The 19,830-nt window shown below is 45.7% G+C and overlaps 6 protein-coding genes across 6 annotated transcripts; 3 read left to right on the top strand and 3 right to left on the bottom strand.

The window, feature by feature from the left end:
- Window positions 1–14: 14 nt before the first annotated feature.
- BJ212DRAFT_1337315 (alpha/beta-hydrolase) lies at window positions 15–1,934 on the top strand. Its single transcript, XM_041334969.1, has 7 exons — window positions 15–522; window positions 579–878; window positions 924–990; window positions 1,043–1,149; window positions 1,201–1,313; window positions 1,361–1,535; window positions 1,593–1,934. The coding sequence occupies exons 1-7, from the start codon at window positions 82–84 to the stop codon at window positions 1,629–1,631; spliced, it is 1,242 nt and encodes a 413-aa protein (XP_041196149.1). The 5' UTR covers window positions 15–81; the 3' UTR covers window positions 1,632–1,934.
- Window positions 1,935–6,123: 4,189 nt separating this feature from the next.
- BJ212DRAFT_1265841 (uncharacterized protein) lies at window positions 6,124–6,650 on the bottom strand (the record flags this gene model as incomplete). The annotated part of the gene is made up of 3 exons (XM_041330520.1): window positions 6,124–6,195; window positions 6,247–6,378; window positions 6,432–6,650. Coding segments are annotated over 3 exons (423 nt in total), but the record flags the coding sequence as incomplete, so codon positions are not given.
- A 7,220-nt stretch (window positions 6,651–13,870) lies between these two features.
- BJ212DRAFT_1337277 (uncharacterized protein) lies at window positions 13,871–14,395 on the top strand. The gene is made up of 2 exons (XM_041334968.1): window positions 13,871–13,892; window positions 13,943–14,395. The coding sequence occupies exon 2, from the start codon at window positions 14,105–14,107 to the stop codon at window positions 14,369–14,371; it is 267 nt and encodes an 88-aa protein (XP_041196147.1). The 5' UTR covers window positions 13,871–13,892; window positions 13,943–14,104; the 3' UTR covers window positions 14,372–14,395.
- Window positions 14,396–14,941: 546 nt separating this feature from the next.
- Window positions 14,942–15,443, top strand: BJ212DRAFT_1478173 (Ctf8-domain-containing protein; the record flags this gene model as incomplete). Its single annotated transcript, XM_041339668.1, has 2 exons — window positions 14,942–15,124; window positions 15,177–15,443. 2 exons carry the CDS (start codon window positions 14,942–14,944, stop codon window positions 15,441–15,443), a joined length of 450 nt encoding a protein of 149 aa, XP_041196146.1.
- A 731-nt stretch (window positions 15,444–16,174) lies between these two features.
- Window positions 16,175–18,347, bottom strand: BJ212DRAFT_1550540 (uncharacterized protein; the record flags this gene model as incomplete). The annotated part of the gene is made up of 9 exons (XM_041341909.1): window positions 17,835–18,347; window positions 17,498–17,524; window positions 17,305–17,372; window positions 16,888–16,909; window positions 16,735–16,820; window positions 16,625–16,679; window positions 16,478–16,573; window positions 16,306–16,422; window positions 16,175–16,224 (listed from the first exon to the last, which is right to left on the bottom strand). The coding sequence occupies exons 1-9, from the start codon at window positions 17,899–17,901 to the stop codon at window positions 16,175–16,177; spliced, it is 588 nt and encodes a 195-aa protein (XP_041196145.1). The 5' UTR covers window positions 17,902–18,347.
- BJ212DRAFT_1337268 (uncharacterized protein) lies at window positions 17,847–19,664 on the bottom strand. The gene is made up of 12 exons (XM_041334967.1): window positions 19,486–19,664; window positions 19,322–19,418; window positions 19,231–19,265; window positions 19,147–19,177; window positions 19,059–19,091; window positions 18,928–19,004; window positions 18,825–18,879; window positions 18,657–18,752; window positions 18,490–18,606; window positions 18,396–18,436; window positions 18,321–18,346; window positions 17,847–18,271 (listed from the first exon to the last, which is right to left on the bottom strand). The coding sequence occupies exons 2-12, from the start codon at window positions 19,326–19,328 to the stop codon at window positions 18,151–18,153; spliced, it is 639 nt and encodes a 212-aa protein (XP_041196144.1). The 5' UTR covers window positions 19,329–19,418; window positions 19,486–19,664; the 3' UTR covers window positions 17,847–18,150.
- Window positions 19,665–19,830: the final 166 nt, after the last annotated feature.

Here is a 19,830-nt window from a genome sequence, read left to right as displayed (position 1 = left end):
AGTTAAGGCGGGGAATCTCTTGATGAGTCAGCACTGCGACTTATGCTTTTCTGCAACGTTTATGGCTCGCTGTGATGTCCGATGCTCCCAACAGCCTTGACGGCCCTCCTCGTCCTCCTCGATTTTTTCCTTGACCGTGGCCAGCGGCCGCAAAGTCCTCATTTTCAGAAATCCCTGCGATTTGAGCTGCGACACGAACATGCTGTCTCACATGATGCACGTGTGGTGTTCTCCGACGTGCCATCGACCGTGAGCCTTGTCTACGGCAATGAATCATCCTATTCGATAGATGCACAGTATATGACCTCATATCGTCCATCAAGTTTTAGCGCCTACCACGATGCGAGGATACGTTCCATGCGGCACGCACAAAGTGCGAATTTGCCCTGGTATGAAACCGAAATATTGGGACCGAATGTCGAGAAACGCGAAACACTGTTAGAACTCGCAAAAATGACAAACAATGCATATATAACCCCTGACGATAGCCAGTGGTACGAACTTGGAGAGAACTGGTCCACTGTTCGTAGGTTTCCTTAAACTCTACATGCACATTATCGCTGAGGAGCCTTTCAAAGCGTCATCCATTTGGATGGGAACCAGATGCTGATGGGTTCCGAGGTTATGTGTTTGCGACGCCCGACAACTCCATTGTCATTCTATCTATCAAAGGCACTTCCGCAGCCGTATGGGGAAGCGCAGGTCCAACTGCCAAGAAGGATAAATTGAACGATAATCTACTGTTTAGTTGTTGTTGTGCCAGAATTGATTGGAGCTGGACAACCGTGTGTGGGTGCTATCGTGGAGGGTGGAAATGCGACCAAGATTGCCTGGAGCAGGCTCTGGTAGAAGATAGTTTATTTTACCCCATTGGAACGGTAGGCTCATCATTGACGTGTGACTCCCTTACTCATTTAAATCAGAACTTGTATAATAACTTAACATATATGTACCCGACGTCGGATATCTGGATCATAGGGCACTCGCTAGGTGAGTATCTTTTGTTGAAGCTGGCGATGTGCTTGCTCACCCGGGAGAGAAGGTGGTGCGGTGGCTTCCCTTCTTGGGATCACGTTTGGTACCCCTGTTGTTGCCTTTGAGTCACCAGGGGAGCAACTTGCTGCAAAGCGGCTGCATCTGCCGTCGCCGGTGTGTAGTTTCAATGTGCTTATCATCCCAGTAGTAATGGATTAGTCTTAGCCGTCAACTCATCATGTCACGCATGTATATCACACTGCAGATCCCATTGCGATGGGAACCTGCAATGGAATTCTATCTTCTTGTGCTTTAGGCGGGTTCGCAATGGAAACTAGGTATGTCTTCTGGCATTCGTGTTGCTCATGTATCTGAGGTGGCCTAGGTGTCATCAAGGCAAATCCATTGTCTACGACACTGTGTCAAACCTTTCTTGGTCTGTAGACATACGCAAACATGGGATCGTCAATGTTATAGAAGAAATACTGGGGAAGCCCTGGCAGCCCAGCGAAGATGTCGGTCGGTCGGTTCCACCCGCTGCAGCTGAAGAAGATTGTGTGGTGAGTGGTCATAATTGTTTCCCTATGGCGCTCTGCTAACATTCTTGGAACCTGCAGGAATGTTATAGCTGGGAGTTTGGCAATTTTCCCCCGTAGATGCCGCGGCGGTCGTGGGCTAGAACATACCCGTACCCTGCTTTGTTATACATACCATTAATTATCACAGCCTGACAAACTTTGGAGGAGGATAGTGGCGGACTTGGTTATGCTCAGGTTGTGTATGGATCCGTGTGCTTTGAGGTAAACTGTTTTAGGAATAGATGTTTCATCTGTTTGTTGCCTTTCAACCTTTTCTGTTTAATCCGACTTTTCTAGTATCAATCACGGATTGTGAATTAGGATGTATCTGGCAGTGCGATGCATCACCATTGCATCAAGTGTATGATGCGTTTGATATAGTATGCCTCGTATCGGATTCCTTCTATGGTTACCATATCTTTGCTTATCATTTTTGATACCATAGCCCAATGATTGAGGCGTACGACTCTACGAGGCAACGGATAGTAAGGTTTTTGTTCCGCCTCGGCCCACTATGTGTTTGATTTATCTGGTGTCATATCACAGAATTGGATCTTGTTAAGAGTCACCAGTGGAGCTGATACACCTCAGGCCTCAGGCTCGGCCAGCAAGGCCAAAAGTGTATCATATCAGAGTCTACTTTGATTCAATTGAAGGCTTCCACTTTTTACGGCCTACTTCAACCGATCAAGGATATTGAGGCAGGAACAAATATGCATCATCATCATGCCGATTTCGGCGATAAAAGCACTGGACGGTGGTATATCTACCGCGAACGCTAGATCGTTATACATCCAACATCCCCCACTCGCTCACACCTATCCTTCGAATATGACTGTAGTCTCAAATAATCCCAATTTCTGGCCGATACTGACTTCGGATTTGTTTAACAGCTATTGGACAGGTTCGTCGCATCACGATGTTTCGATCTAACATTGACCTACAGTTTCGCAGTTACCGCTGTCATCGTAGTGGTATACGATTGAGGTGAGCAGGGCAGTGTTCGAAAACCGCTGATATTCTTATAATACTTCTAGTACTAACTCTTGGACAAGAGGTAGGTCGACATTATCGCCGGAGCAGCCAACTGGCTAAGAATGGTGTCATAGATTGAACTGATCTGGGTGAGTGATAGAGTTCCACATCAGAAGAAAAACAGGGGAATACAATGAATTTGCCACAGACGCAACCCTGGTCTTTCATGACCGTGCTGTACCTGGTTGTCCGTATCTCATGTTATACTTAGATAGCGTGGTTGGCAAGTTGTACTGACTCCAAAATGTTCTAGATACGCTATATTGGAATACCACATTCTGTGTATGTTTTTGAAGCCAACAAGTTGGTGCTGCACTAATAGCCCATCCCTGACAATCAGTGCCAATGCTTTGTGTGTCTCATGTGTACTGTGTTCGATTCATCTGACTGGTAGCACACAGCAAATATGCCATCGGTTTCGCTGACAGATGCAGTGAGTATTCCGCAACCATATCATTCCCATCCAACGAATACACTCATATAGGGGTAAGTGAGATTCTGAACATTGAATGTGGCTCAAAACACCAACTCAATAGGTGTGAGTCGGAGTGTTTGATCCTAGTGCGAGGGTGATCACTAATTGGGCATTTCAGGCAATATTGTGAACCGTGCAATAAATGGGACAAATGTAGTCATAACCGCCATGCTAGGCGGTGAGCTGCGATACCTCAGTGATATTGACTCGACTGAAACATGATGCAAGTCATCATGATTGCTCGGTTACATGCCATGTATCAGAGATCGATAATGATGCTTATCTTCCTTGTTATTATCTTCCTGGCTGTTAACATCGCCTGCGGAATAATCGTGGCAATAGCACTCAAGCACACCACAGCGGGTAAGCTTTACTTACTGACTTGAAGAACACGGTTCATTGGACAGCCACCAGAGGAGCTGATACTCTCTGGCACATTTATATGCGATTATATATACGAGGGGGAAGACCAGTTTCTGTTTTCAATGTTTTGGATGCTCGATACTGTTTGGGAGGTCCTCGTACTGTGTCTTTCAGTCTGGGTTGCTGCGAAACACTTCCGTGACCTGCGACAATTCGGCTCATCGACAGGATCGACCATTAGGGACTGTTTCACAGTGCTGATAAAATCTCACGTGCTTAAGAGCTAGTACGGTAACTGAAGTTCAGCCGCCGTAGCCAACTTCAGATGTGTTTGCTCGGCGCAAGCCGGTGACTGAGTTTCAATGTGCCAGTCGGCATCGTTGACTGATTGTGATGAGCTCACTGTGTATCGCAACATGGTTCCATTACCCCTCGACCATTCGTTCAATAGACCATTGATTTCTGACCCGTTACTCAGTCGATTCATTCTACCATTGGATCGGGCAAAATCCGCTGCATCAGTGGTCTGTGAGCGACTCACTCGATATGTGATCCTCATGATCAGTATCATTATCGCTACAACTGAATCATTTATACAAACCGGATTACCAAAAGACCCTGAACCATATCACACATCAGCACTCAAGGGTGAAGAATGGCTGATGGAATTGATCGTTGGCCATCCTCAGTGCATCCACTGTGAACTCGGCATACATACACATGTCTTCAAGAAGCTGATTGAGGAGCTTTGTGGTCTCAGTCATGGTAACTCTCACTATGTCTCACTGGAAGAACAATTGGCCATTTTTCTATATACTTGTGTCACTGGTCTGACAATCAGACACATTGGAGAGTGGTTCCAAAGATCCAGCGATACAATTTCAAAGTAAGTCTTGGATCTATCAATAACAGTCAGCCTTGACATTGTATCAGGTACTTTCGCAAAATATTGTTCATTTTCGCATCCCCTCCATTTTATTCAACACATGTACACTTTCTGGATGGCAGTGTCATCCCCAACAAGATTCGCAATGACCCAAAGTTCTGGCCCTACTTCAAAGGTGCTATTGGTGCCATAGATGGCAGCCATATTCATGCATCCCCCCCTTCATGTGATCGTACATTCTACCACAATCAAAAGGGCTTTGTATCTCAAAATTGTCTGTTTGCCTGTGACTGGGACCTCAAGTTTATTCATGCAGAGACTGGCTGGGAGGGTTCGGTGATGGATGCATGTCTATGGGAGGAGGCTCATTCAGATGACTTAGACATTCCCCATCAAAAGTATCTCCTTGGTGATGCTGGGTTCCCATCCTGCAAGGAGCTCCTCATCCCTTACCACAGTGTCTGATATCATCTTGCAGAATGGGGCCGTGCCAGCATAAGGTGCATTTTTATTTTTCTTTGTAGTGTTTTTGATTCTAATGGTCAATAGACCTGCCAATAAACAGGAACTATATAACCTTCACCACGCCTCCACACGGAATGTTATTGAAAGAATATTCAGCATACTAAAACGGCGCTTTCATATCCTCCTCTTGTTGCCTGAGTACAAGATGGAGGTTCAAGCACGCATTCCTGCTGTGCTATGTGCTATCCACAACTTCATTCACACTCACGATCTCAAGGAAGGCCTTCTTCCTGAGAGATGCATCGATTTTGACAATGACAACCCAGAATATCAAGGGCAGCCTGCTGACATGCCAGTGGCAGGACAGCTTGAGGTCATCAATGATGCAAACATACTACGGGACCATATCGCGCAGAAAATGTGGGATGATTACCAGTTAATTTTAGCTGAATGAGGCATTTTAGATGACTTTTCTGTAGTTGACATTGACAATGACATTCTTGATGATGACGACGAATTGTAGTACTGTACATGTAGTGACTACAAATGAGAACTGCGCTTATTGTACGTGATATGATGCTCAGAAAGACTTGAACTACATGCTGGCAAATTGCTGGATGACAGAGTGAATGAAAGTGTGTCGCAAAGTGGGATCTGTGGTTTCAATGTAAAAGCTAGTAACTCCATTGCTTCTCACAAATATATTCATCAGTGCCACTTTATCCTCCAGCGATAGGTCAGCATCTTGTTCCTGCAGGATATGAATGGTGAGCTTTCACTCATCAGTTGTCTGGCTCTCATCAGTGGCAACCATCTGCATCACTAACGTATCAGTGAGGCAGTTGAGGGCACCTTGCATGCCTATCATTGCAACATGCATTTGTGGGTTTGATGACCTTACTAGTGCTAGCCTCAGGTTGAGGTTTGATGTGTGCAACACCACTGCAGCTGGAGACCTTGGCTTTCTTCAACTCTGACTCTTGCTGTGATACTGATGTGAATGTTGTGGATGGAGGAGGTGCAAGAGATTGTGCGTCTGTGCCAGTCATGTCTGAATGGGTCCATTTCCCAGTGCTTGGTGTCCTAGTAGAGAGAGAAGGTAGAGAAAGCGGAGCAGCAGCGACTTTGGAACTTCTGGCAATCGCAGCATTATCATGTGGCACATGGCCCCAACCAACCTCTTCTTCAGCCTCAAGTTCGCCCATGTGAGCATCCACTGCAGGCCCAGCAACAACATTGGCATCCATGTGAGCTGCAGAACCCTGGTCGGATGAGTCGTCCACAAGGGCAGGTGCTGCAGCCCTAGACGGGCAATAGGCAGCATGACCTTGAGCGCCACTGCCACTTGGCATAATCTCTTGCATTTGAGCATAATAGGTCCATCCAGTGTTTCTGTAAGGACACATGACATGGTTGGCCTACAGTGACTCAAGCATAAGTAACAGCTGTAGACGGTGATACCAACTGACCTTCTTCTCCATATATGCATCCCATACGTCACTTGCAGCCTTCCCCTCAATACCAGCTCCAATCTGATTATCCCAGTGAGTGCCAGATGTGTGAAGGTGGTAGTTTTCAATAACGTGGTAAATGGTCTTCAACTAGGGATCTCAAGATCAGTAGCCATTACTAGATAGATAGATCAATAACATACCGATTGCCATTTGGTCTTACAATGGCCTCCAGTCTTTATTGGGCCAAGGGTCAAGTGCGCTGCAATGGCAGTTGCAGTGTCATTGTAAACCTGTGGTTTGAAAATCCCACTGTCTCCTATTTTTGAACATTCTGTGTGGAGGTATGTGACAAGGGCATCTGTCTCTGCATCATTCCAGATCACCTTTGGAGCCTTCTTGGGCTTTGACTCTTGAGACATGAGAAATAGTTGGTAGTGGATAGTAATGATAATTCCGATTATAATTGGTATGATTTGCCTGCGCTGCTCCCGCAGATTGAGGTTATGAGGCACATGCCACTGGAGTGAGGTCATTGCAAGAGGTCAAGAAGGTTCAAGCTCCGTCTCGGCTCGATGCGAGCCGAGACATCTGAAGTTGGCTACGGCGGCTGAACTTCAGTTACCGTACTAGCTCTTATTTTGTAAGGTGAGCTTGTCACGTGAATGTGGTTATGTTTCTCTGCTCAAGTTCTGCACGTGTTAGCTTTGTTTATGTCTCATGCCTCCAGCTAGGTTCTCTCTCTTCAAAGTTCTTGGTGCGCCGACCTGTCACTGGCATCCGCTTGTAACCGCTGCTCATTATTTATGTAGGGCTCACAGTCTATGGGAGCTCAGATACTCGGCAATCTTTTTCAAATTTCATTGTTCATGCAGATGTTTGTGCTGGGACCACGCCTCATCCTTAGCGTTCGAGAATATCACGCAAAACTTGTGGCCGAACTCGATGCGGAAACTAGCACGAATTCGATTGTCTTTCGGGAGCGTGTGCGTGTGCCAACTAGCAGCACTGTGTAGGGAAATGTTTGCCGAGTATTCTGCAGGGAGAAATTTGGTCAAGGATCCATCGTAGCATTTATTCAAGTTATGGTGTTTCACAGTATATTGGAGACGAAGTTGATGCGGACAAGCTCATTTCTTGTTGTATCACTACTGAACCGCCCGCCCACACTCACACCAAGTGGCAAACTGATGTCTAGCAACCAATCCAGTCCTTGACACCCAATACTGAAATACAGCGAGAATTAGTATAAGTTGCCTAGACAGCTGATTTAATACATGCAAATTTCCGCTGTCTGAGCACACAAATGATGAAGAAGCGACCACGAAGCGTGAAGTCCAGATGGCTGATAACTCATTGCGCTTAGATGTATTTTGATCCATCCGGGCCACTGGGAAGGAAAAGGACTGAATCGCGCAGACTCCTGGCTCGACTGTATGCCTTGAGCATCGCAAGGAAATGAGGTGTGCTGAGCGAGGAGTGGAGAATTAGAGAATCAAAGCTTCGAGTCAGAAGGTCTCAAGTGTACCTGTCAAACTATTAATGGGCATCAGCCACTTCTGAAATTGCATGCATACTTACGTTTATCGGCGTTGCGCCGTTGCAGTGGTTTTTTCCGCCCATGTAATTGCAAATTGTGCGGGGGGGTTGCGACCTTGCAATAATAAGAGTCCATCCTGCTAAATACAACAGTCAGTGTAAAGAACCGAACGAGATACATACATACATATATCCATTAGCGACACCAACCCTAAAACTAGTAGATGATCACTCGAAGGACTATGCATCGCTTCACGTCATTATTTGCTAACCTAGCAGGTACGTGAGCAGTAGCGATAGTATCTACTAGATATGCTACAGCCCACGTACCTACCAAGCCTAGACAACTGATAGACCAGAAATTCTATAAGCCCGCGAAATACTTTAGAATCATCTGTCTAAGGAAACATGAGAAAAGCGAGAGCTATTGTACAAGGCCAGATGACTGGTGATTCCATCATGCCTCGCTGTTTTTTCCTTAGAGGCCATGGCCTTAACAGTCATCTGGACCGAACGAATGGAAAGCGAGGGGAATGGAAAGCAGAAGTAGCGTGTCCGAGCTGATAGCACAAGGGTCCCGCAGCGTGACGACTGTCGCCTTCTCCTGAACTATCGTCTGTTTGAACACAAGGAAGGAGGAATAACTCGAACCGATGTGAACAGGCGAAAATCTTGCAATGAACCGCTGCCGTTGACCAGGCCTGGAAAGAGCGGCGATTCTGAATCTGGTGGTCAGAAAGTACAATCGTGGTTCTGGATGCAGAACTTCTGAATAAGAAAGCAGTGGAGAACGGGGATTCGGAATCTCCCACGCGGGCTGTTGGAATATACCCGATTGGCAAATTGTTCCTGCTCTGTGTATCATTCTCCTTAGGCTTGTACAATGCACACCTCCGCCTCCACACGCTCCGGTCTTTGCAAACCAATTTCTTGTCGTATCACTTATACACCCAAGGTACTAGCTATTCCCTACTAGACACGTGCATCGAGCTGAAGTTATGCGTAATCCCATGCTGGTCTACACAGTACTGCTAGTTGACACGTGTACATGCTCCTGGAAGGCAATCGAAGTCATGTGCGTTCCTGCGTCGGAGTCGTCCACGAGCCTAGCGTTATATTCTCGAACGCTAAGGATGAGGCGTGGTCCCAGCACAAACATCTGCACGTTCAAGAAAAATTGAAGAGCGCCATTATATATCGCAGCTTCCATGGTAGTTGAGCCCTACAGAAATGATGAGCAGGGGTCACGTGCAATGTCAGTGACAGATCGGCGAACCAAGATATATGGAGAGTTACGGCCAAGCTGGAGGCAAGCAACAGCAAGAAAGCTAGCACGTACTCAGTGGCAGAAGATAAGCGCATTGAATTTACGAGCTCACCTTGTAAAGTAAAGCACGTGGGATCTTACCAACACCGTGAACATGTCCACAACGGTTGATCCTGCAGATGATCTGAGTCGTCGCAAGTCACGGAATTGTTTTACAGCAATCCAGAGTGCAAGACACAGTGTAAGGACCTCCCATGCAGTGGTGAGGATCCAAAGTATTACTGAGAGAAGGCTCGGCATTTCCCTCAAAGTCATAACTGCATGCATAGGTGCCAGAGAGTATCGCCTCCTCTGGTATTCGTATAATGAGCCCCATCCTCCAATCCAATAATAAAACTTACCCCCGATAATATGCTTCAGTCCTATCCCTGACATCACTCCGCAGGAAATATTCACAGCCAGGAAGGTTACGATGAGAAAGGTAAGCATCTTTCTGGACCCATGATACATGGCATGTAACCGAGCAATCACGATGGCTAGCATGGTGTTTCGGTCAAGTCGATATCACTGAGGTATTGTAGCCGCGTACTCACCACCCAGCATGGCAGTTACGACCACACCTGTCCAGTTTATTGCAGAGTACATGATATTGCCTGAAACGCCCAATTAATAATCCCCTCATATGATCAAACATCGCAAAAAAAAACTCACATCTATTGGGGTCATTATGTTGAGCCAAGTTCAACCAACATGCTCATGCTCATAGAGGATCTCACTTACGCCTACACAGGAGTGCAGTTAATCAGACGGGAATACGAGGCATAGGTACCGAATACTCACTGCATCTGACACCAAGACTGACGGTGTGTCTGCATGCTGACGGTCAGAAGAAACTAACACAGTATATATGAGACATACTAAGAATAAATATCCTGATTGCGAGAAGTGGGTTATTAGCACAGAACCACCTTTTCAGCCTTGCACACGTACACAGCATTCAGCAGTCCAACATAGCGTATCTAAGGTATTCTAGAGTCAGCACAACTTGTCAACCGCGCTTATGACATAAGCTACGTACACTGAGGTATAGGACAGTCATCAAGGACCAGCGTTGCCTCTGTCCTGAATTATCTGCTGTTCTTGGGATACAGGACTCTGCTCACCCAGATCAATTCGATCTATAACATCACTCTTAGCGAGATGGTTGCTCCAGTAATGATATCCACTCACTTCTTTTCCGAGTGTCAGGACTGGAAATATAATAAGGATTTCAGCGACTTCTCAAATCCTCACTATATCGCTTACCATAGTCATATACTACCGCAGCAAAGGAGGAAACTGCGAAACACAGTTCGATTTAGATCGAGACATTGTCGACATCATCCAACGAAATAAGTACGAACCTAGAAAATAACTAAGAAAACGAATCAAATAGATTGTTGGCCACAAGCTAGGATCATTTGAAACTATGGTCATATTCGAAATATGTGTGTCAGTGAGCTGGGAACTTCGCGGTCATATAACCATGGCGTTCACATTAGATATACCATCTCCAGCGCTTGTATCGCCAAAGTCGGTATAATGGGATTGGGCATCACTCCTGTCTGAAGCTCCGTGATTGGCAGATGGAAGGGCTGTAGTCCGGTGTCAAGCGGAAGGTGGAAGTCTTTGATGGAATCAAAGATGTTGAGTTGTGGATATGCACACCAGTGTCACTCACACCCAATGTTGTTCATTCTCGAGGTAATTTGCCGCGCTTGCATTGATTTGGTTGTAGTTACTGGTATTTATCTGACACAGGTCTGGATATGATGTGAAGATCATCAATGATGAGAACATACGCTCTCTTGGCATCGCTAGCTACGACCCAGGGGCACAACAGCTCTTAAATTTGCCGTAGTGACAGAAGAACGGTCAGCGCGAAAATATAGGGGCGAAAACAGAGCAAACAATTTACTCACCTGTCCGTCCCAGCCTGCCAACACCCTCTACAATTGCCTCCAAGCTCCTTGATATGTTCCTCGTTCCCAGCACCTCTCACATCATATCCGCATCATCGCTCTCTGCCTCTATCATCGGATAAGGATGCGCAAAAGATACCGGTATGCATCACAGCCCAATGTCATCTTGATTGATAATGTGGTAAAGAAACCGAAGATAAGACAATGCGGGGCAAAAACAAGACTCAGACGCGCCTGTACCGTACAGGCGCGTCTGTACGACCGCATGACTAGTTCATGTTCTTGGAATGATTATCAAAGGGCGCTGCTGTTCAGTGATATTCTTCCCGTATGAGATGATAAGGTAAAGAATCACTGACAGGTGACGTGACATGCAGTGTGCAAAGCTGTGTGGTGTGCAGCTTCTCTCTCGATACGCGAGAGTCATCAGCAGTGTCTTGCTCGCTCGCACCGTGACATTGGAAGGAATCGGATTATGATATAATCAACTTATGAACATGATGGCCATTGGCCAATGATTTTCTGCAGGAGTGGGCTACTGTTGAAGATGATTAGTAGTGACATGACTCGGATGCTTTGATAATAGGGCCTAGTATTGTATGAGTGTGATATTTGCGATGCGAGGTGCAGTACCCGGAGTGATCATCATGCATGCTGGATGATACGCCACGTGGCGATTTTCGAGTATGATGACACGAAGGAACTTCTAATCTCGATAGGTCTGACTAGTACTACTAGTCGGGCCCAGGGAGACTAAGTACATCAAAAAAAAGACCAAAACCGTGCATACCATGTAACATTCTGTAACAACCAGTACATTGTAGGCAAGTACAAGGTGTGCAATTGCTGCCATTCCTACAAACACGTGACAGACTTTGTGTTAGGCTTGCAAGTAACAATGCACGGCCGAGCATGCAGCGAGGTTTTATACATACTTTTACCGGCCTTGTTATATTTGTATCACTCGGTAGACCCTTGTTTGTGTGATGGTCAATACATGCTACTACAACTGTTGGGACGTTTTGTGCTTCCCGGTGGTCCCTTGTATGGGTAATGAATTTATTGCATTCTCATTTGATCACAATAATGGGCACATCAAATTGCACTACAGTGGCCACTAGAGTACACTCGGCTATAGGCTATAACCAACAAGCACAGAAACTAAAGTGTGAATGTAAGTCGAGATACATATATATGATGGGCAAGTACTGAACATAAAAGGGTGACAAAGCGTTGGTGCGTGAGAGGTGAAGCGGCAGACTGGAGGACGAACGACAGAATAAGACGGCAATGTGAGAAGACGTGAGAGAATGCAAGATGGGTGCAACATTGTGCAAGAGGGCGGAGTACTGTTTCGGATGATGCGGGAAGATATATAATGCTACTCAAAGTTAGAAAATGAGGAGAAATGAGAAAGCTTACACAAGGGTAGCAGCGTGCGCACGAAGCATGATATATAAAAAGGAAGAGACGGAAGAAAATACGCACCATGGATGACGTGAGGTGGAGTCGAGTGCAGGAAATGCAAGCAGGTAAATGTATGCAGAAGGCAGGAAAACAAACTTGGTAAGAGAAAGAGGAAAACTCACTAAAATGACTCAAGAGGGTGTGAGAGGTCACAATAAGCTGAGTGGGGGTGGCAGAATGCAAGAGGCAGTAACTGCAGGGTGTAGGCGGTCACAGTAGGGTATGGTAGGCAGCGCAACATTGGTGGGTGGAGAGAGTACTTAAGATGCAAGTAGTAGGAGTTTCTCAGTATTACTATCAATATTAAGAGGAAAAGAAAGCATGAGACTTGCAAGGGCGGCAGCCATCAGTGAACCGGTGAGTTCTTGCTGGCCATTATGCTGATTGCGGTGCATTTACATGGTCATATATTGCTTTATATTCCAATGTGACGAAATCCTATATATTACGATATATAACGATACATGACAATATCTTCTTCTCACCAGTTCTCTGATGGCAGGCAGAGGAACACCTTTAGCTAGGACATACCTTCAGAAGGGTTGATTGAAGAGGTGTGGTACTTATGTGACGAACTTGAAAGAGCCGGACAGATCTTCGGAACTTGACTTGGCGAAAATTCTAAAATTCATGTACGTACCTGCAGTCGGCCGAGTTCGTGGTCCGGGGTCCTAATACCCTCGGCGAGAGGCGAACAGCGAAATCACACACCTCCACACTCGCACTGACAATCTATACGCACCAGCTAGTATAGGCTATACTGGCATTTAGTGCACTGCCAGTGAGGTTTATATATCCACTTGTACATACATACATCTACCATCTCCTACATACCTCTGCACTCCTGTTGATCACTGTGCAAACTTCGCACATGCCATGTATAAGTTTACATTTGGTACCTATCGGCCACCAATTTGCATATATGCTACGATCTCATGCATAGCCTTGCACTTCTGTTCAGCTACTTTACAAGCTTGGCACACTTCGTGTACAAGCTTTACATATCACACACATCTGTTAGTACTTGGATACTGCTGCAATCTCATGCATTTCTTTTACCTTTCTATTCGGAGTTTGTAAACCGTACAAGGTACAGTATAGGACCGGCATTTGAGCCAGCACCGTCATTTGAGCCAAACAGCTACCACACACTCGATATTTGTTTATTAACCCATCGAATAGCGCAGATGTATCGGAAATACATAAATCTTGTATACTGTCAAGTAGAAATGAAAAAAATAATGCATGCATGCTACAGGTCAGAAACATGCCCTCTCTCAGCACCAATCAATGCAGCGAGAAGGAATTGTTCAATTATCAATGTCAAAAATCCTGCCAAATGAAAGATTTATATCCATAGTACAGTTTTGGTACAATAAAATAAGTCCAACACACAACGATGTGCTGCCACTGGGATTCTGGACGAGGGTCTCAAAATATGTTATCAAAGTGTTTATCGGGGCAAGATAGTGAAACTAACCCAATTTGGACTTTCATTTCCGGACTCAAAAAACACTGTCCTGCAGTCACCCTTGGCTCATATCCTGCGCATCTCAGTCAGTGGTTGGACATCCAAAGTCAGTCACAAGGAAAAAACAACTTGCTAAGCAAGAGCAAGAGATTGCCATCACTCGAGCCATCAATGAGTACCGTACCGAGCAGAGAAAAGATGAACCCACAAAAAGCCTCCGTGCAATCTGTCGAGAAGTTCAGGAGAAGTATCGAGCAGAAACTGAAGAACGCGCGAAGATATCTGGAGAAGCATCGGCTTGCGTGGAAAAAGCCAACACGAGGTAAGTTGGAAGCGCCGTTACCTAAACCGGTAGTTGCGGAGGGCACTGCAGGTGACAAGCTTGATGTCGACGAGGATGAGCGCGAGAATGCCAGTGACGAGGATGAAGAGGAGTAGTAACTAGCCTGAGGATCGTTACGGTACGATAATCGCTTAGATGGTACTCTCGCACTCTATAAATCTATATTAGGGCTGGCTCAACTGGTGAAAAAAACAGATATCAAGACATTCTACTGATCCACGCACTGTGCACGCATCACTCATTCGATTGCTCTGTAGCGTTGCGTTAGCATGGTCATCATATATTCAAACATGACTGCCAAATCAAAATTTTAATTTATGTACAGGTGTTTACTTGAGACAGTCAACAAAATTCACTGGCTCAAATGCCGGTCCTATACTGTAGTAACTGGCCTTACACGCCAGATGCTCTTTTGTTGATGTATGATGGTGCTTTGAGCTCGTGCCGCCGTCGAGTCTGCCTGGCGAACCACCAGAATCGAGCTGAAGATATTCGCCTGTGTCCAAGAAAGGACTCGCGAGGCGCACATGCAGAAACAGTTATGACTACTGAGCAGATAGCTAGTACCAGCAGAGTAATGAAAATATGAACCTTAACCACATAGTTTCTGGGGTCCTGGACGTGTTGACCCGCGCATTTGTACATCCTTGCATTGTGCACCAACCATGCTGATCGATGTATCTGTTTCGCTGTCCAATGCCTTTAATCCTAGATTTCCGTCATGCGTCGCCAAGCTTGGTCACGACGAGCTTGTTCTCATAGAACTACAAGGCACGCTCGATATCAGGTGCGACGAAGACACCACTAGAGACGGGCAGTTCGTTGGCAAATTAAACCTCAAGGATGCCGTGAGTAGAGTTCCACAGTCATTGATCTGGCAGTACCTAACAGACCTTTAAGAACAAACCCACTTTGACCATCGGGCATCATCTACTTGAGGGCAAGGTCGTAACCTTGCCCAAGCCGTTGGGCGTGATGCATCGCAAGGAAAGCTCCAAGAGACATGATTATCCTGGCGACGGGGATAGCTCTAGATCGATAGAGAACACTTGGAATCCTGGTGTCAGCTGGGACATTGTCGCCGTGGTGACAAAAAAAATCGTATTCTCCAAACGACCTATGCCGATCGTGAACTTGGGCGGTAGCGCTCAAAGTGGCAAGGTTTGAATTGGGATTGAGATGTACAATCCCTGATGCGACTTTCGTCGTGTGACCGCGGTGGAGCGTGGTTGGTATGCTCCAATTAATGTATAGGAATCATCACTCAATGAAGCTGCCAGAACAGCTTTTGCGATCACTAGTCTATCGCCGACAGAGCGAACAAACCTGCGACCGAGGTCACGACCTGTTTTCTATGGACGATGTTTGACTTGACCCTCGGGGAAAATAGCATTATCTCCGGTGGCAACCTGACATATACGATATGACAATGAACCGAGAGTATGTTTTGCTATCGAGCATTGTGCTGTCACAGACACAGTTTCAGGAAATTATACTAGTGCATCCTCTTTGAATGACGTTCATGACATGTTCTTAGATACTTACAGGCCAGACGCAGCTAATATGCAATCAACTTCTTGAGGGGCAGCTGCTGTTTCACTGGATACCACAGCATGCCTCCAACATGTGGTCGTGACGGGTGATAGACATGCCATTTCATTCCTCGCGAGGGATGAACAAAAAAGGGTAAAAGAGAGAATTTCACACCCGAGGTAACGTTTCAGGTGAAAAGGTATGTAAGGATTCTAATCGAGCACGCTGCTGGTCTACTCTCCAGAGTCCACGAGACATCCTTGTCACAAGAAAGGCATGAATAGTTACTTGCCAGATGCGTATAAACTTCACAATCATGAAACCATAATATTCCTGTCAAGTTTTACTTGTCAATACGCATGGCTCTATTCATCTTTCGCGCTACTGACCTCGACAAACGCTGTCGCTAGTATGACTGTGAGCGAGAAGACTTTGTATCATAATTCAGAAAAGCTGCACATGCACCTGAAAATCTGTCAATGTGAAGGCAACTCACTGAGTCCGCAGGTCACGTAAATCATATTGTGGAGAACCAGTTGTCCCAACAGACGATTATGGGTCCCCTCTCGCCAGTAGCTTGCCACGGCCTTGTATATCGTGAACATCCATATCTCTGGGGGACCCTCAATTACCATAGGAAATGGATGAGGTTGTGAGGCTGTACTTACGTATCTCCGCCACAGCCAGTATCACGTAAACGATTATGATGGTGCTGCCCTCGCCAGTCTCAAAACAGCTCGCGATACGGATGGGAGACTTGATGACTGCAAGAACGTTTCAGCACGAGTCATTTTTGGATTTCCAAAGAAACACACTCTTTGGTGCGGATCGACTGACTGAGAGCACCACATGGCCAGTAGCAACGTATAGCTGACGGTTGAAATTCAACTGACATGGAGGGAACCCAGTAACGCTTGTGACTGACCAGCCCGCTGATCAGAAACATCGCTATCACACGCCTCCTAAGTCCCCAAATTGCACAAGCGCGAGCCAAGAAGATACCTTGCAGGTCTTTATCAGTCAATATGCAGGCACGGGGATATGAAAAACAAACCCTCGGCACACATCATAATCACACCTCCTATATCTGTAGAAAATCTCTATCAGGGACGACTTCGCTTCAACGATTTATAAAATCATACATGTGTTTATCAAATACAACATGCGACACGTCTGTCATATGAACACCTGAGTTGAGGTGTGACTTGGGGATATTTAGAATACTCGCCTGAATCGACATCGTGGGTTGCAATGCTACTGCGAGTGTCATGAACAAAAATGATTAATGACATCAAGGGCCGTGCTTGCCAAGCATCACCGATGTCAAGTAACCGCAGGTAAGATATCGGCAGACAATGTAAAGTAGCTTCGTCCATTTCCATTGTGACTGCGTCAGAAATACAACCTGTAATCGATTTTGTCTCTCAGTATCGACTCGGACAGGTAGAACAAAAGTACCTCGTCGGCCAAGGTAAGGAGGCAGTCATATGCCTACAGTAACAAAGATCACTGATGTAAGTGCGAGTGATTCCTGCGAATTTACCCAGAACGAAGTTACAGCAACTGAATTGAGGATGTCGTAGACGAGATCATATCAGTCGCAGCCAACACAACTTGAACTAGAATGCAGACCATTGGCGTACTTGAGAGAGATTAAAGTGGCTGGAACTGAACAAAGAATTACTTACATTGAGGCTCCAAAGCACCCGTCCGAGCTGAAGCACGTCGTCAGTAGAGTTCATCTCTATGCAAAGGTTGTTCACAGTACAGAAGTGGGGATTCCTCTCATGACTCTGGCACTTATGTATGTTGGAAACCTCGGGTAGCGTGTTTAAGCTTAAAGAAAACTATGGCTACTGCCAGTGGGATCCGTCGGTAGGACCAGCCTGGCTGATATACCACAGACAAACGTAGTAAGATTGGTTACGGGTCTAACCCGTCGGCTTATGTGGATTTCTGCATTACCATGATCAACAGGGTTCAAATCAGATGACAACATACTAGTAAATACTTGAGTTACCTTACATAAAATACACAAGAGTCTTGGCGCTGCCCCATCCTTCACTCGCCAACAGAAGGCTGCGTTGAACATGGCTAAGGGGTCCTAATCAAATGGACACTCGATACGACTGGGGGCAATAATACGTATTCGTGCAAGCGACGACCCATTTTTATAGTGTAGTCGGCCAATTGGAATCGTTCTGTTTCCTATGCTTCCCTAATATGCCGTATTGTGTAGAGACCCGACATGCTATGTACCTGGACGGTCACAGAATGGCATTTCAGGGCTGAAGGGACGTTGTAACGATGAAGACATGCAGGGATCTGCTGATAATATTGATTAATTGTTCACCGCACTTGATCTATTATGGCGAACATCAAGGGAGTTACAACGCCTGTCTGATTCCCATAGATTGAGATGCATCTTTGTCACTAGGAGCGCGTGGAACACAACTTGAGCACTAGATAATGCTTGAGCTTAGTTAACCAAAGCTGATGAACGAAATGTACCTAGCCATCAAATTACCATACGACGCCTTGAGATGTCCCGTAAACACAAATTTCCAGTAAAGAGGAAGCACTGACTTGCAACAAGGCCGTCGTTAGGATAACAATAACTGAAGAACCTAAAAGTTGTTTCAGTAACCAATGTTTACGTTCTCAACAGACCATTCCTCACACAATCCACAAGCAAAGTAGAATATGTTGTGCTGGATGAGGATCTCGAGCAATCGATTCTTGCGACCCCAATTTCGGAAGCTTTTCGTGGCTTTGTATAGTGAAAAGAACACGATTTCTGTACGGCGTCAAAAAATATTTGTCAGGATTGACAGGATGAGAGCTCACGCAATTCTGCCAGAATAAGTAAGCTATATGCTGCGATAACGAGGCCGCTCTCTTCGGAATCAAAGCAGCTCGCAAAGGGTATCGGTGATTTGATGACTAGATATATATAATGGTCGATGGTGATGATCTGGTCGAACGTCAACGAGAGCGGGCAAATGAAATACTTACCTCTCGTTGACGACGCATGCATCTTCAAGATTACGATACCTGAGACGAAATAGAGCTAAAAGAATTGGAGTGAATACAAAAGCACGAAAATTTAGTCACATACTACTGTGCTGATCATAAACAAAACAACAATCGATCGTTTGTATCCCCAAAGTACACATGTACGTGCGACGAATAGACCTGGAAAAGAGCGTAAGTACGAGATTGCAGACATGGAACGTATTCAAAGCATACACTCCGCGCAGAACATTATCACACCGCCAATGTCTAGGAGGGCATAAATGTTAATATCTCAACTGAACAATCAGCGACAAATGCTGACAAGTGTTCAAAGTATAATACGTCTGGCATAGCTGACCTCCCGGAAAATCAGCCTCGGAGGTAGCAAGAAGTATGCTGAACTCACAGACGTGGTCTGTGATAAAGCAGGTTGTACCCACACTAGCGAACCCAAAGTTCACTAATTAGACAGTGAAGGCATTGCACATTCGACGCACTGAACATCCCCAAAGTCACGAAGACGAACGGGAGATAACGACAGACCAAGTATAGAAATTTGATTGTGCTCTATCGTCCATGGAATAGAAAAGTGACCTGAGGATTGAAACAAACGTTCAGACAGTCAATTGACACGGACTCTTTGAGTGTCATTGTAACGTACCTCGCTCGAGATCGTGGTCAAGTAGTCGTACACCTATGTCAAAGAAAGTTGCTTGACCCCAACAGAAATAAGTAGGGCACTAGTATTCACCAAGAGACACGCTATGGCCACTTGTTTGGACGATCGATCGATCAATCGCGATCCATCGAATGTACATAAGGACAGTTACCATTAGCATACTGACCAGGTTGATGAGCCACGTCGCTAACTTATGCTGAAAGTACTCACATTCAGGCGTAATAGCACAATTCCCAACTCAGTAAATTCGCGTGAGGAGTCTGAGGGTGAGCTCATCATGACTATTACTAGTAGTCGAAGGCAGGAGAGCTAGGAAGTGTGGGCTGT

Source organism: Suillus subaureus (assembly GCF_016647635.1).
Source record: "Suillus subaureus strain MN1 chromosome Unknown BJ212scaffold_7, whole genome shotgun sequence".
Lineage (NCBI taxonomy): Eukaryota > Fungi > Basidiomycota > Agaricomycetes > Boletales > Suillaceae > Suillus > Suillus subaureus.
This window is presented reverse-complemented; position numbering and strand designations above follow the sequence as displayed.